The 12,734-nt window shown below is 42.0% G+C and overlaps 1 protein-coding gene across 1 annotated transcript in view; it reads right to left on the reverse strand.

The window, feature by feature from the left end:
- PLXNA2 (plexin A2) overlaps positions 1-12,734 on the reverse strand; it is a 498,241-nt gene that overhangs the window by 65,632 nt on the left and 419,875 nt on the right. Inside the window, exons 18-20 of the mRNA XM_063142969.1 lie at positions 11,809-12,048; positions 9,166-9,309; positions 6,200-6,434 (exon numbers count right to left, since the gene is read on the reverse strand). Of these exons, the coding sequence (XP_062999039.1) occupies positions 6,200-6,434; positions 9,166-9,309; positions 11,809-12,048 (619 nt within the window). The remainder of the gene's footprint in view (positions 1-6,199; positions 6,435-9,165; positions 9,310-11,808; positions 12,049-12,734) is intronic.

A 12,734-nucleotide genomic window follows, 5' to 3' on the forward strand; every position in this document is an offset into this window, starting at 1 on the left:
CTCTTCATTCCTTATGTTCTTTTGCTGTGGCTAGCACAGGGAATCAATTCCCATGCTTCACAGCTTAAATGGCATTATCCAGGGCCCCGGAAGAAAATGATGCTGTCAGGTGGGGGTACAGAACTGCAACAAGATTCACACGCCCACCAGAATGGGCTCTTGATGTACATTGTGGGAGAACACGAAAATTCACATACCATGGCTTTAACATAATTGAACTTTTCAAATATTGTGCGCATATGGCAGCGTCACATGCCATGCCTCCAGCATTTGGCACGCTGCAAATGTTCATGCTCCCCTAACATGCATACTTGGAGGCTTGTTTTGATGTATTTGAAAATTGGCCCGAAAATGCTTGATTTATTTATTTATTTATTTATTACATTTCTATACCGCCCAATAGCCGGAGCTCTCTGGGCGGTTCACAAAAATTAAAACCATTCATAATATAAAACAACAGTATAAAACCATAATATAAAATACAATAAAAAAGCTCAACCAGATAAAAACAGCAGCAATGCAAAATTACAAATTTAAAACACCATGTTAAAATGTATTTATAAATTGTTAAAATGTTGGGAGAATAAAAAGGTCTTCACCTGGCGTCTAAAAGCATATAATGTAGGTGCCAAGCGAACCTCCTTAGGGAGCTCATTCCATAGCTGGGGTGCCACAGCAGAGAAGGCCCTCCTCCTGGTAGCCACCTGCCTCACTTCCTTTGGCAGGGGCTCACGGAGAAGGACCCCTGAAGATGACCTTAGGGTCCGGGCAGGTACATATGGGAGGAGGCGTTCCTTCAGATAACCTGGCCCCAAGCCGTTTAGGACTTTAAATGTTAATACCAGCACTTTGAATCGGGCCCGGACCTGGTTGGCAGCCAATGAAGCTGGAAAAGGACTGGCGTAATGTGGTCTCGTCGGCCAGTCTCTGTTAGTAAGCGTGCTGCCCTGTTTTGTACCAGTTGAAGTTTCCGGACCGTTTTCAAAGGCAGCCCCACGTATAACGCATTGCAGTAATCCAAATGAGAGGTTATCAGAGCATGGATAGCTGTAGCTAGGCTATCTCTGTCCAGATAAGGGCGCAGATGGTATATCAGCCTGAGCTGATAAAAGGTGCTCTTTGCCACTGAGTTCACCTGTGCCTCAAGTGACAGTTCTGGATCCAAGAGCACCCCCAAACTACGGACCCGATCCTTCAGGGGGAGTGCAACCCCATCCAGGACAGGGCAAACATCACCTTGTCGGATAGATGAACCACCCGCTAACAGTACCTCCATCTTGTCTGGATTGAGTTTCAGTTTATTAGCCCTCATCCAGTCCATTACCGTGCCCAGGCACTGGTTCAGAACAGCCATTCTAAACATGATTGCCTACTTGCTTGAAAAAGTACCAGTCCTCATTAGGTTCATGGGGATTACAATCCATGATGTAATGCATCATATAAAGCTAGTACACAAGCCACACTTTCTGCTTCATCAACATGAAACAGCCACAGAGAAAGACACACTTCTTCCATTGTCCTCCTAAACCCGAAACTAAAATGCACTATGGTAGTAGACAACATAGTACTTTTGACCTCCTGCCCGACAAAGTAAATATCAATAAAATAAAAATAATATTGTAACATTTAAAATTAAGGCCCAATGTTCATCAATGATCATTCCAGTGTGTTTGCACTTATTGGCCAGAACACTGGAAGAAGAGAGCAAGTTTGCATCTTGGTAAGCAATTGGGTAAAATACTATCTCTAGCATGGCTAGTGAATTACCCCCTGCTTCCCCCCTCCAATAAAAGTTGCAAAGTGCACTGTAGACATTTGGCCAGTGCACACCAGTATTTCAGCTTATTCTCTATGATCCTGCTTGGGAGACAACATCAAGTCTGTATGACTTATGGAAACAAGTGCAAGAATATGACATGCTAAAATGCAAAGGTTTCTGATGATTAATTGGTTTTTAAAAGTCCACAGTCTTAAAAGCATCTTAGAGAAGCCCGCTTGGGTCTACTGCTAGAAGAGGTGGTTTTTGATCTGCAGTCACACTGCCAGAAAAGAAATACTTTGGTTTTTAACTGGACTTTTTAATCTAAAGGATTGTTCTGCTTAGTAGACCTTTTTGCTTTTACAAGTGTTACACCCTAAAAAGCAAGCTGCGCATCTCACACCATCACCATTGAGTGCCGCATTCCCAGACCTATACATGTCCCGAGTACATGCTTTGAATTTATACACATATATAGAGAAACAAATTATCCTGCTGTTGATTCTTAAGAAATCTAGTCTTCAAACTGAAGACTCTTCAAGGTTTTTCTGAATGCCCGTGGTAAAGGTTCAAGAGAAAGAGAAAGAGAGAGAGAGAGAGAGAGAGAGAGAGAGAGAGAGAGAGAGAGAGAGAGAAATTGCAATACAACGTCTGCTACTGCCTCCTTCTTCTCTTGCCTCTCAAACAAAAACTTTTCTGGGGATGTTCCCAGGATTTTCTCTCTGGCAAAAATAATGTGAATGGTGGCCATTTTCTGTTGAGGATTCTGCAACTAGTAGTCCAGTCCTATCCAAAAGATGCTGAACTTGGTCTTGGGGAGCATCTGCTGACCAAGCTTAGCGGGAGCAGGGGAAAAGGGAGGTGGTGGCACTCTCAGGGTGAAGGTGAACAGGGACCTGCTTGCCTCAACCCTGTTCATGTCTCACAACTTTAGAAAGGCTGGCTGATAAGCTTCCACAGTGAAGTATTCTTCCACGAAACTGGCAGTTTCTTTCAAGGGAGTTGCCTCTCCAAGCCTTTCAAAACAGCCCCTGAAGAAGGATTGTCACCATCCAAAACGTTAGGCTATCCGTGATTTAAAAAAAAACCTTTTTAACAAGAAAAAATAAATAAAAGATCTTCTTACCAGCACCAGAGCTAGTCTCTCCCTCTTTTTGTACATACTTTTGGTGCTTCTCCCTCCAACTTCTTTTCGCTTGCCTTGGGAGGACTACAAATCCCTAGATACACCACTGGGAACCTCAGTGCAATGGGGGGGGGGGGGGGGAGGCAGAACATGCTCTTTCCCTCATGCTCTCTTCTCAGCACAAAGTGCTATCCAGAGTGCAGGGTAAATAAAAGGGATCACCCCACTGCTCATTTTCTGAGCTCCAGAAGGGTCTCAAGAAATGAGTTGATTTCTCTCTATTTTTTTCAGAAAGAAATCAGCTCATTTCTGAGTGAGTTTGTTGGGGAGATTTGGCAATCTCACCCATTCCTATTCACCACAATCCTACATATTCCACATGCTTGTCTTTGCTTCTGCAACAGCACCCTGCTACCCATGTTCCCCAGCAACTGGTGTACCTAGACAAACTGCCTCTGATACATGAGGGAGCATAATAACCATCAGAACTAGAAGCCACTGAAAGCCTTCTTCTCCAGGAATTTGTCCAACTATCTTTTAAGGTCATCCAAATTGGTGGAAATCACCACATTCTGTGGTAGGGAATTTCATAGTTTAACTATGCGCTGTATGACAAGATACTTCTTTGCAGGATCTACTTTTTAATTCTTTTTACTAGATTCCCCAAGTTCTAATCAACAGGAGCCTGGTGCAAAATGGTGAGCATGAGTGGTGGGGGTGGGCAAATATAGAATAAATTAACAGAGTGTGTCTGAGTTTCATTGTAGAATCAAAAGTGAGCTCACAGTTCTTTCACACAAAATCCCACTACTGTTCTCCCCGTGAAAAAAACTGGTTTCAGCAGCCTTATTTGAAAGAAGGAAAAAAGAGGTTCTTTTCTTGTCGCTACTGTTAAATGACTGGGAGTCAGTTTGTCTACCAGAAGATCCCATTCTACATTATGTTCACCCTCAGTATACACTATGCTACATTACATCCAGAGCTTGGCTATTTTGCAGGGTGGTCTGTGATTATTTTATATTCTAAGGTTTAAAAATGGGCAAACTTTCTTCAATAACTCAATCAGTCATCAGGGGGTGCAAATTATTTTCTTGCCTGGGTCTAATTCACCCAGTGTAGCACTCAGATCATTGCAAAGGATTCTGGATTTCCTCAACATCCACATGAAAAGCCTTCAGAAAAAGGTCAGCAGACAACCAGGCCTAATGACCTGGCACCGACAAACTCTATACATGTCGCTTAAATAGGATCAAGCACTAATCCTGTTCTCCACACATTAGGCAGGCAAAGGATGCGTCTGCATCCAGTACACTTGTTACTGTTTTCCCTCACATACAGGCCCTCATGGGAGAGAGTTCAGAGCCTTTTGCTGCAAAAGAGGGCTATTTTTGAGTGTGTTTGTTTGAGATTGGCCAAATGTTCATTTGACAGCTGTACATGCGCTCAGGCCCTGTTAAATTCATACCAGATCAAAGGCAATAGGGCAAGCAGGAGGCGGTTACCACGGAAACTAGACTTGGCACTGCTCAGTACTGGAGATGTATTCAATCAACGGGGAAAAGTTATGTTAAGCAAGCTAGATCTGTTTAGGTACCTCTTGGTATGTATGAGAAGGACAATTCTTTTGTATAAAATGTCCCATCTTAGTGTCTGCTGCGGGACCCTTGCATCCCAATTCTATGAATGTTTAGTTGGAAGGAACTCCCATTGTGTTCAGTGAATTTTGATCCCAGGCATGTATGTAGATATTAAGACAGTATTTTTTTCTATACTGCATTTTTCTTCTGGTGTTCCACATGGACCTTTGTCCCAATTGGACTCCACCAGAAGAAGAGTCTTTAGTGTGGTGGCCCCTTCTTTTTGGAACTCCCTTCCCCTGGAGGTCAGGCAGGCACCAACACTATGCTGCTTCCATTATCTCCTGAAAACAACTCCTTTCCAGGAAACATTCCTCAACTGACCAGCCACTGTATTTATTGGTACTTTGTTTTAAATTGGACAATTTTAGTTTGCTGTTTTAATCTTCTTTCTTTTTACTGTTTTATTCCTATGTTTACCACTCTGGAATCTATTTTAGATATGGAGTGTATAAATATTGTAAATAAATAAATAAATAAAGATGATTACAGCCACAGGTATGATCCTCAAACTCTTACAGTGGAGTAAAGACTGGACGTAGTTCCAGGGTACAAAAGAGGTGAATTAATGTGTTTGCCTGAGAATGCTTAGATGTAATAATGGTCTGTGAACATGATTATGAAACTGTGTACATTTCTTTGTATTTCCTTGAGTTCATCAGTTGAGCTGGACCTGTTGCATGGGGGCCTAATTCAAACAAAGCTTACTTGTGGGCCAGTGGGATTTTACAATGGTGTTACTCGCAGAATAACATGGGGACAGGTTCTTCCTTAGTCCTCCTGATTTCTGACACTGAAGCTTGGATGCATGTGCATCCCTTCAGTTGAGGTGTGTATATCAGGTGTATCAGCAAGCTGACATCCCTCTTCCAAAGATTTACATAGTTTAAGTAAGAGGACTGAAGTGAATTTATCCTTTGGAGTCAATGACATTGAGACAAGAAATGCACTATGGCAATAACTCTTACAGAGAAGACAAAAGATAATATGAAATTAATGGCCATGGCCATTTGTCAATGACATATGTAGCTTATAATGGGAAGTAAAGGACTGAGAGTGACTTTGACTGACTCTCCAGTTCCATTTATCTGTATGCATGTGCGCATGTGTTCTTGAACCTGAAAACCTCAGGTTATTGATTCCTACGTTGTACCTGCTTTTTTTTGTCCAGCCAAGATAGGGTATATAACAGCAGCTTTCCAGATTCTGACTTGATTACCATAGACAGAACTGGTTAGGTCAAATGACATAACCAATTTGAGATGATGGATCAGACAACATGGCCATTTCTTTACGCAGTTCTATTTTTGGAGATACTGCAATAACCTGAGGAGAAGGGATTTTGATCAAGAATTTAGGCATTGGCATGATCTCTTGGATCATCTTCTGAAGTTGATTTCCATGACGCACTTTCCTTTATTCACAAATGATGGCCTTAAGGCAATGTAGGCTGGCAACTGCCTTGTATTGATTCAACAAAGCACCCCCACTTCATTAGTCAAGAACCTCACTGGATCTCAAACCTATAGTGCTTCCATGAAATTATGCTGGAGGGTGTTGTGAATACACTTTGAACAGATGCATATGCCCTTGTTTAAGTAGCTTTGTGAATAGACCTCATGTTTATTTGACATGTCGATATTAGTAGCATGAACATCCACGGGTGGTATTACTGACCTTCTTTGCATTCGAGGGCCACTCGAGATTCCAGGTTGTCCATCTGCATCTGTAGCCTCTTGAGGGTGAGGTCATTTTCACGAGACTTGCGCTTGTAGGCAATGAGGACGATGATGACTATGATGAGAAGAAGGCTGCCTCCTGCTGCAATGCTGACAATAGCTGGCAAGGTGAGCAGGCTGTCTGAGATCACGTTCACTGAGCCAGGTGAGAAGATGATGCCACCCACATGCACCTAACGAAGCAAAAGATATGACCATCAGATTTCATGCAGTAGCCATGTAGATCAATTTGGGGGTAAAACACCTATTTGGAAAGGGGAGCACAGGAGCATTCATGCAAAGGATCAAACAACTTTAACAACTCTGCTACTGGCAAAGAAAGAGAGGTGCTAGAACTAGTATTATCAGTGAAAATGTGAACAAGCCCAATACTGGTTCGAAAGGTGTCTCTCTGCTCACCTGTATTGAGCTAAACCATGGAAGAAAAACTGCTATTTTTGCTCTACTAATTATCTCAGCAGGATTTTTTTATTTTATTTTTTAGAAATGTGTGCCTTCAAGGACTGGTGCCTGACAGAGATTCCTTGCCCATGTCACTCCTACCATGGAAATCATCCCCAACGCGTCAAAGATACTTTTAGAGGCACAGTATGCCATTTGTCTGCCAAGTCACAGACAAGACCGTGCAAACAGTGTCTGTCTTCGGAAAGAAAGGGCACAGCCTACTTGAAACACAGAAAAGGCTTCAAGTTGTGATAAATACGTCATCGCGGCACTATCTCTGGCTTTGTTCTGATTATCTGATGGCTCCATTTGACTTTCATTTCACAGGCTTTCAGCTTCCTTTTGTAAACTATGGACATTGGAGACAGAATGACAATTTCATTGACAAAGGAATTTAAAGAGAGAGTAGAGAAGAAGAGAAAAACAAAAGGGCTGATGGAATGGCAGGACCTGGGGAAGACCATGGGATTGCTGCAGAATAAACAGACAGACAGTTAATGATGGACTAGGGTTTAACAGAACATGCTTTGATAAATGCAGAAACTAATGGAGTAGTCTATAGTAGTACAGTGTAATTGTAACAGAGAGCTGTTATGCCTTGTCACCGGGGAGTATGAGATCCAAAGTATCTAAGGAGATGCTTTTTGCTAGATTCCCAGCAAAACAGACTTGAAAGTCCACTAGACATAGGAAGTTGCCTTATACTGAGTCAGACCATTGGTCGACACTGACTGGCAGCAATGGCTCTCCAGGGTATCAGGCGGGATTCTTTTCCTCGCCCTACCTGGAGAAGCTGGGGATTGTACCTGAGACCTTCTGCTGTATCATACTGAGCTATGGCCCCTCCCATCGTATTGAGCTATGGCTCAGTGTGATTACTGGATGAAGTTCTTTGGGGGAAGGAAAATGTAACTATTCTTGTTTCACTGGGTTCTCCTTCAAAAATAATGAAAAAAGTGATACAAAAAGTCTGATCCAATAAATACACCTTATTTGCAGTATTTTAATACCATTCTGCTCATTAAAATAAACTTGGAGAAAAATTGCCATCAACCAAAGCAACGTTCAAGCTCTGCTAAGACTCTTCAGAGGCTGTCTGCCTGATCTTTAACTATGTTGTATTTTGAATGGAGGGCATGTCTTACAGTATGAATTTCCCAAGGCTCCCTGACTTGTGTATTCTATGCAAAAAGGTGCTCTTTATGAGGTATTCAGATTAGCACTCTGCTAAAGTCAAGAGGACCAGGATCAAATACAGTGAAAAAAAGTATTGGGCAGTATCCAATACTGCCTGTTCATGAGCGGGGGCAACTGCCGCTTTTGTTCTGCAGGATTTACATTAAATGAGTTACAATGGATTCCAGAAAATGTCAGTTCTTTCAAACTGATGGCAGACTTAAAAACAGGCAACTCATTCACCTGAAAAAGCTACTCACCTGCACCAATTGAATGCTGGATATACATCTCAAGGAACTATCTAGCCTTACAACAGACCCCAATGCCAGCTCTACCCTTCACCTACTCTGGCAGCATTATTACCCAAGTAGGTATCAGCAGGCAGTAAAATGAACAGGTAGAGATGGGAGCATTTCATATGTCCACATTACTTCCCTTGTTCCAATTTGTAAACACTGTATGTGTCTCTCATCATATGAGAATTTGTTCTAGGGTGTATCTCGTCTAGATGTGCCTTTAGAGTGCATAAATGGTAGTCATCAAAAAATCTGACAGACAAGCTGATCCTGTCTTCAGCTGTAGCTTCCGCTAGTGTGAGCTGAGACAAGGTGTCTGCTTCCAACAGTGCCGGGAGTCCTGCACACCCACTTATATGCTCTGGCGCCTATGAAAGCTCTTGCTGCAATAAAACTAGCTAGGCTCAAAGGTGTGACAGCACTTTTTGTCTTTCGACAGCTGTGGGGTTTAGCGCTTTTCAGCTAGTAGTTCAGAGTTAGTCATTGCTACTAAATAAAATCCCTGCTGTGCCAGTGTGTGCTTGTGTAATATGTGGGTGGACAAGCAACATACAATTACACACTCATGAAAGCTAAAAATGTTCTACAAATACAATATATCTAGGCTGTTCCCTGTAGGAACGAGTTCTACAGGCTGTTGTATATTTGGTGAATAAAGAGTTCTACATGCTTTGTCTCTCAAAGCCATTTTGCCACATCGTATTCTCAAATTCATTTATTTATTAAGAGCATTTCTGTGCCTCCCTTCAGTAAAATCTCTCGAGCTGGCATACAAAGCTATTCACTTAGGTTTCCTGTGTTTCTAGAAAGCTGGGGACATTGGAAAATTCCTTCTCTGATATCAAAAAAGATGTGGTTTTTGTTTTAAACCTCAGTTTCTATATCAGAAGCCAGAATAGGAGTCAGTGCAGAAAGGGAAGAACTCTGACACTTCAGTGACATGAAACACAAAAGATGGTTAGGCAGAAATATGATTTTTTAACCTCACCATAACTTTGTGTTGCCCGGTGAGATTTGGAGGCTCACATAGCAGCTGGGTCTCAGAGACAGTGACAGCACAAGCGGTCTCTCCAATCAGAACGGTGTAATTCAGCTTTGCTCCACCAGAGGCAGGGGGGCACAGATTTTTACCCTATGAGACATAAGGGGTGGGGGGAGGTTCTATGAAGATATAGCACATGCCCTGGCTTTTCCCAGATGGGCTCTTGAGAAAAAAATAAAAACAAATCAACATTATATCATACTCTGTGTACCTGGACAATACAACTGCATAATCTTTTCCCAATAGCTTTTACTTGCCATGACTTTAATGATAGTGACACACATTCCTATAAACATTCATATTTAATCAGAGCTTAATTTCCAGCAAGGTGCTTGGAAAGGCGCACATTCAAGGTAGGTACCTGCTGCACCTGTGCCTGTTTGTATTTATATATCCCTCTTATGGTCAGGGGGGACGATTGTTCCAGTGCCAAACCTGAAGGGTAGTCCACTAGCAACATGCCCTCTGCTTCTATACCCTCTTCTTGACACTACCCATTTCTTTGTCAAATCTAGCCAGTGGGATTCCCAATGACTTACAGTTTGTTACTCAGGAGTTATGGAAATTGCCAGCCCAACTCCCAGTTTCTTATCAGTCAGCTTCTGCCTAACATCTTTCCTTATCTCCCATTAAAGCTGGTAATATAACACCAGTGGTCTAGGCAGCATGGAGAGGAACACAACCGTTGAGTGTTAAGAGAATCCAGTCCAGCCAAGGAATCCAAGTCAATAATGTTTTGTTTGTAAGCATAAAAAAAGGGAAAATAGGAAAAAGGTCGTGGGTATGGACTGTAGTAAAAATGAAATAAAACACCAAACCAGACTACTGGTCTATCTAATCCTATATGAACCAGTCTAAAGCAGAAATCATTTCAGGTCATGTCACCAGTCTGTAGCCTCTTGAGACGGTCAAAAGTTCAGTGACCAGTTATAAAAGGCATTTTATGCTGCTTAATAAATAATGGTTGACAGCTCATTGGCAATTGGCCAATGTAGGGAGCCCCAAGTAAGCAAGGGATACATGAGGAAAAGTCAGTGGATGCCACCAATCACTACAGAAGGTGAACAGTAGAACCGAGATGACTAGTCTTTCTCTGCCACACAAGTTTGTGAATATGAAAGGGGCGCTGGTTTGCAACTGGCAAGTCATCATGAAATGGTGTCTGATATTCCAGCCAATTATACAGAAGATTTAATATATCAGGCTTTTCAGGCTCAGGGATCCATGACAACATCTAACACAAAAGCCAGCCTCTCTCTCACTGTATTGTCTAGCAACATAGAGCATACCTACACATTCTGAAGAAGATAAGAAACCATCTGGATATGTCTATCCCTGCAATGTTCAACATAGCTCCTACAGTCCAGGATACCACATTTTATTAAGGGAAATGGAAATGCTTGCTTGAAATGAGAAAAAAGGCCATGGGCTTCACTGATGCTGCATGCCAGGTATAAAGGTAAGAGTTCAACTTCAATAAGCAAGTCCCAATTTCAATTGGATTCTACCCCCTACTACTTTTGTACATACTTGAGGCATTGTATGTTAGAATCAGTAATAAAAATAAGCATGACACATCTCTGCAGTACCTTTCAGTATGTTAAATGTTACACTAAAAAGCACATCATCACAATTGAGTCCTATAACTTGTGCAACATGGGAGTGGAGAAATAATGCTGATGCAGTGAACAAGAAATCGTGTTCATACAATATTAGACTTTAATCCTGGTGTGTGTTTAGTGGAAATGCACAGGTTGGGTTCTTAATGTGTAGCGTTACATTGAGACAGCAAGCAAAAGTGCATGGTTTATCTGTACAGTTTAAAAGTACAGTTTATCTGTACAAGGAGAGGCTGAAGCATTTAATGGACCTGTGGAACATCAATAAGAGTTGAGTAATTAAAATTTTGTTTAGTGGAGTTTTTAGGTAGAAGATACAGGTCAAAGACACCCAGAATTTAGTTCTTCTGGGTAGCTCAGAGTTCCACCTAGGACTATATCACACACCATGCAGAAGAAAAACTGGATATATTCAATAGATATATTCAATAGATATATTCACTCTATTTCAAGTTTGGCAAAGGCTCTAGAAGCACCACTTCCTATTAATGAGAGACCAAAAGGTCTTCCCTGCTGCTTGTCACTATCTTTCCCTTCTCAAAAGTAAACAGATTAGTTGGGGAAGGGGATGGGGGAGTGGCAGAGAGGGCTGACTAGCAACTGGGGTGTGTTTAATCCAACTGCGTGTTTTTTAAGCAGAACTTTTTTTAAAAAATCTTGAGTTTTACAAGTATTTTTGTTGTAAGCTCAAACCACTACCACCCCCCCCCCCCAAAAAAAAATGAGGGAAATTTGCACATCTCTATTTTTTTGTATTTACACTTTACCAATCTAGATCTACACTTAAACCCCCGCCCCCTAGAAATATAAATATGTGAAGTGGCCACACAATATAATACATTTATAGGGAAATTTGTCAATTGAGGCCAAGGTTTGACATATAGTATATTGCTGTTCCAAGATATGCTTATTCCAATTCACCTGGATTTGCATAGCCAGGTAAGTCACCTGGACTGTGTTGTCATCTTACCTTCAGGATAATGGGTGAACCTGGCTTCTGATCCAAGACTCCAGTGGCACTCAGAAGCTCAAAGGTAGGGTTTGGGTAATAGATAAACTTGGTGTCATTGTAAGTCAGCAAGGACTGAACATTGTTAAAGATGAAGCCAAACTCATCTGGCCGTTCAATAGCATCCAAACCAGGTCGATACTCCGTGGTGAGCGAGGGAGCCAAGCAAGTCAGGGTTGTTGTATTCACAACTTTGCAGACCTGAAAGCAGATAATTAAGGAAGTGTTTACACTTTGAATAGCATCTTTCTGTCTCTGGGAAGAAGTCAGAGATTTCACGTAACGATGCCACCAACATAAGTGGAACTAGGTAAGACTGAAGCATGATATCCTTTTACAACCGATGTCCTGCCTTGCACTAATGACTGAACTGTGTGTGTGAGGAAAAACTCTAGATGTGAGAGAAACATTTTTTTCTCTTGAGTTTGAATATCCTTGCAAGACACAGAAAGCTAATAGAGATGTATGATACTGGAGGTTTGGCAGAGCTTCAGTGTATTGGAAATAATGTGAAATGCTACCTAAGTAAAGAAACAAATACACGCACACTTGAAAGTTTTCTTGCTGTTTTCACAGATCACATGAAGATCATGTCAAGGCACCTCACAGGCACTGTGACACAACACTAATAGAACTATTGCTATCACTTCCACAAGTATCTGCATCCACAGGCTGTAAGTGGATAGAAAAGTCTATCACATACCTGATTTACATCACTCTGGGCCTTGCTAGACCAGGCCTTAGCGCGCCTTCCAACCCGGTTTCCCTGCTGTGCGTCTAGATGACGCACAGGGGAATCCGGCGGCAGGCCGCAGTGAGGCCTGGTCTAGCGCGCCATAAGCTAAGTCGCTTATGGCGCGCTTTTTCCCCAGGCCGGGGCTGGGGGA

The sequence above is a fragment of the Elgaria multicarinata genome, chromosome 1, assembly GCF_023053635.1.
Source record: "Elgaria multicarinata webbii isolate HBS135686 ecotype San Diego chromosome 1, rElgMul1.1.pri, whole genome shotgun sequence".
Taxonomy (NCBI): Eukaryota; Metazoa; Chordata; class Lepidosauria; order Squamata; family Anguidae; genus Elgaria; species Elgaria multicarinata.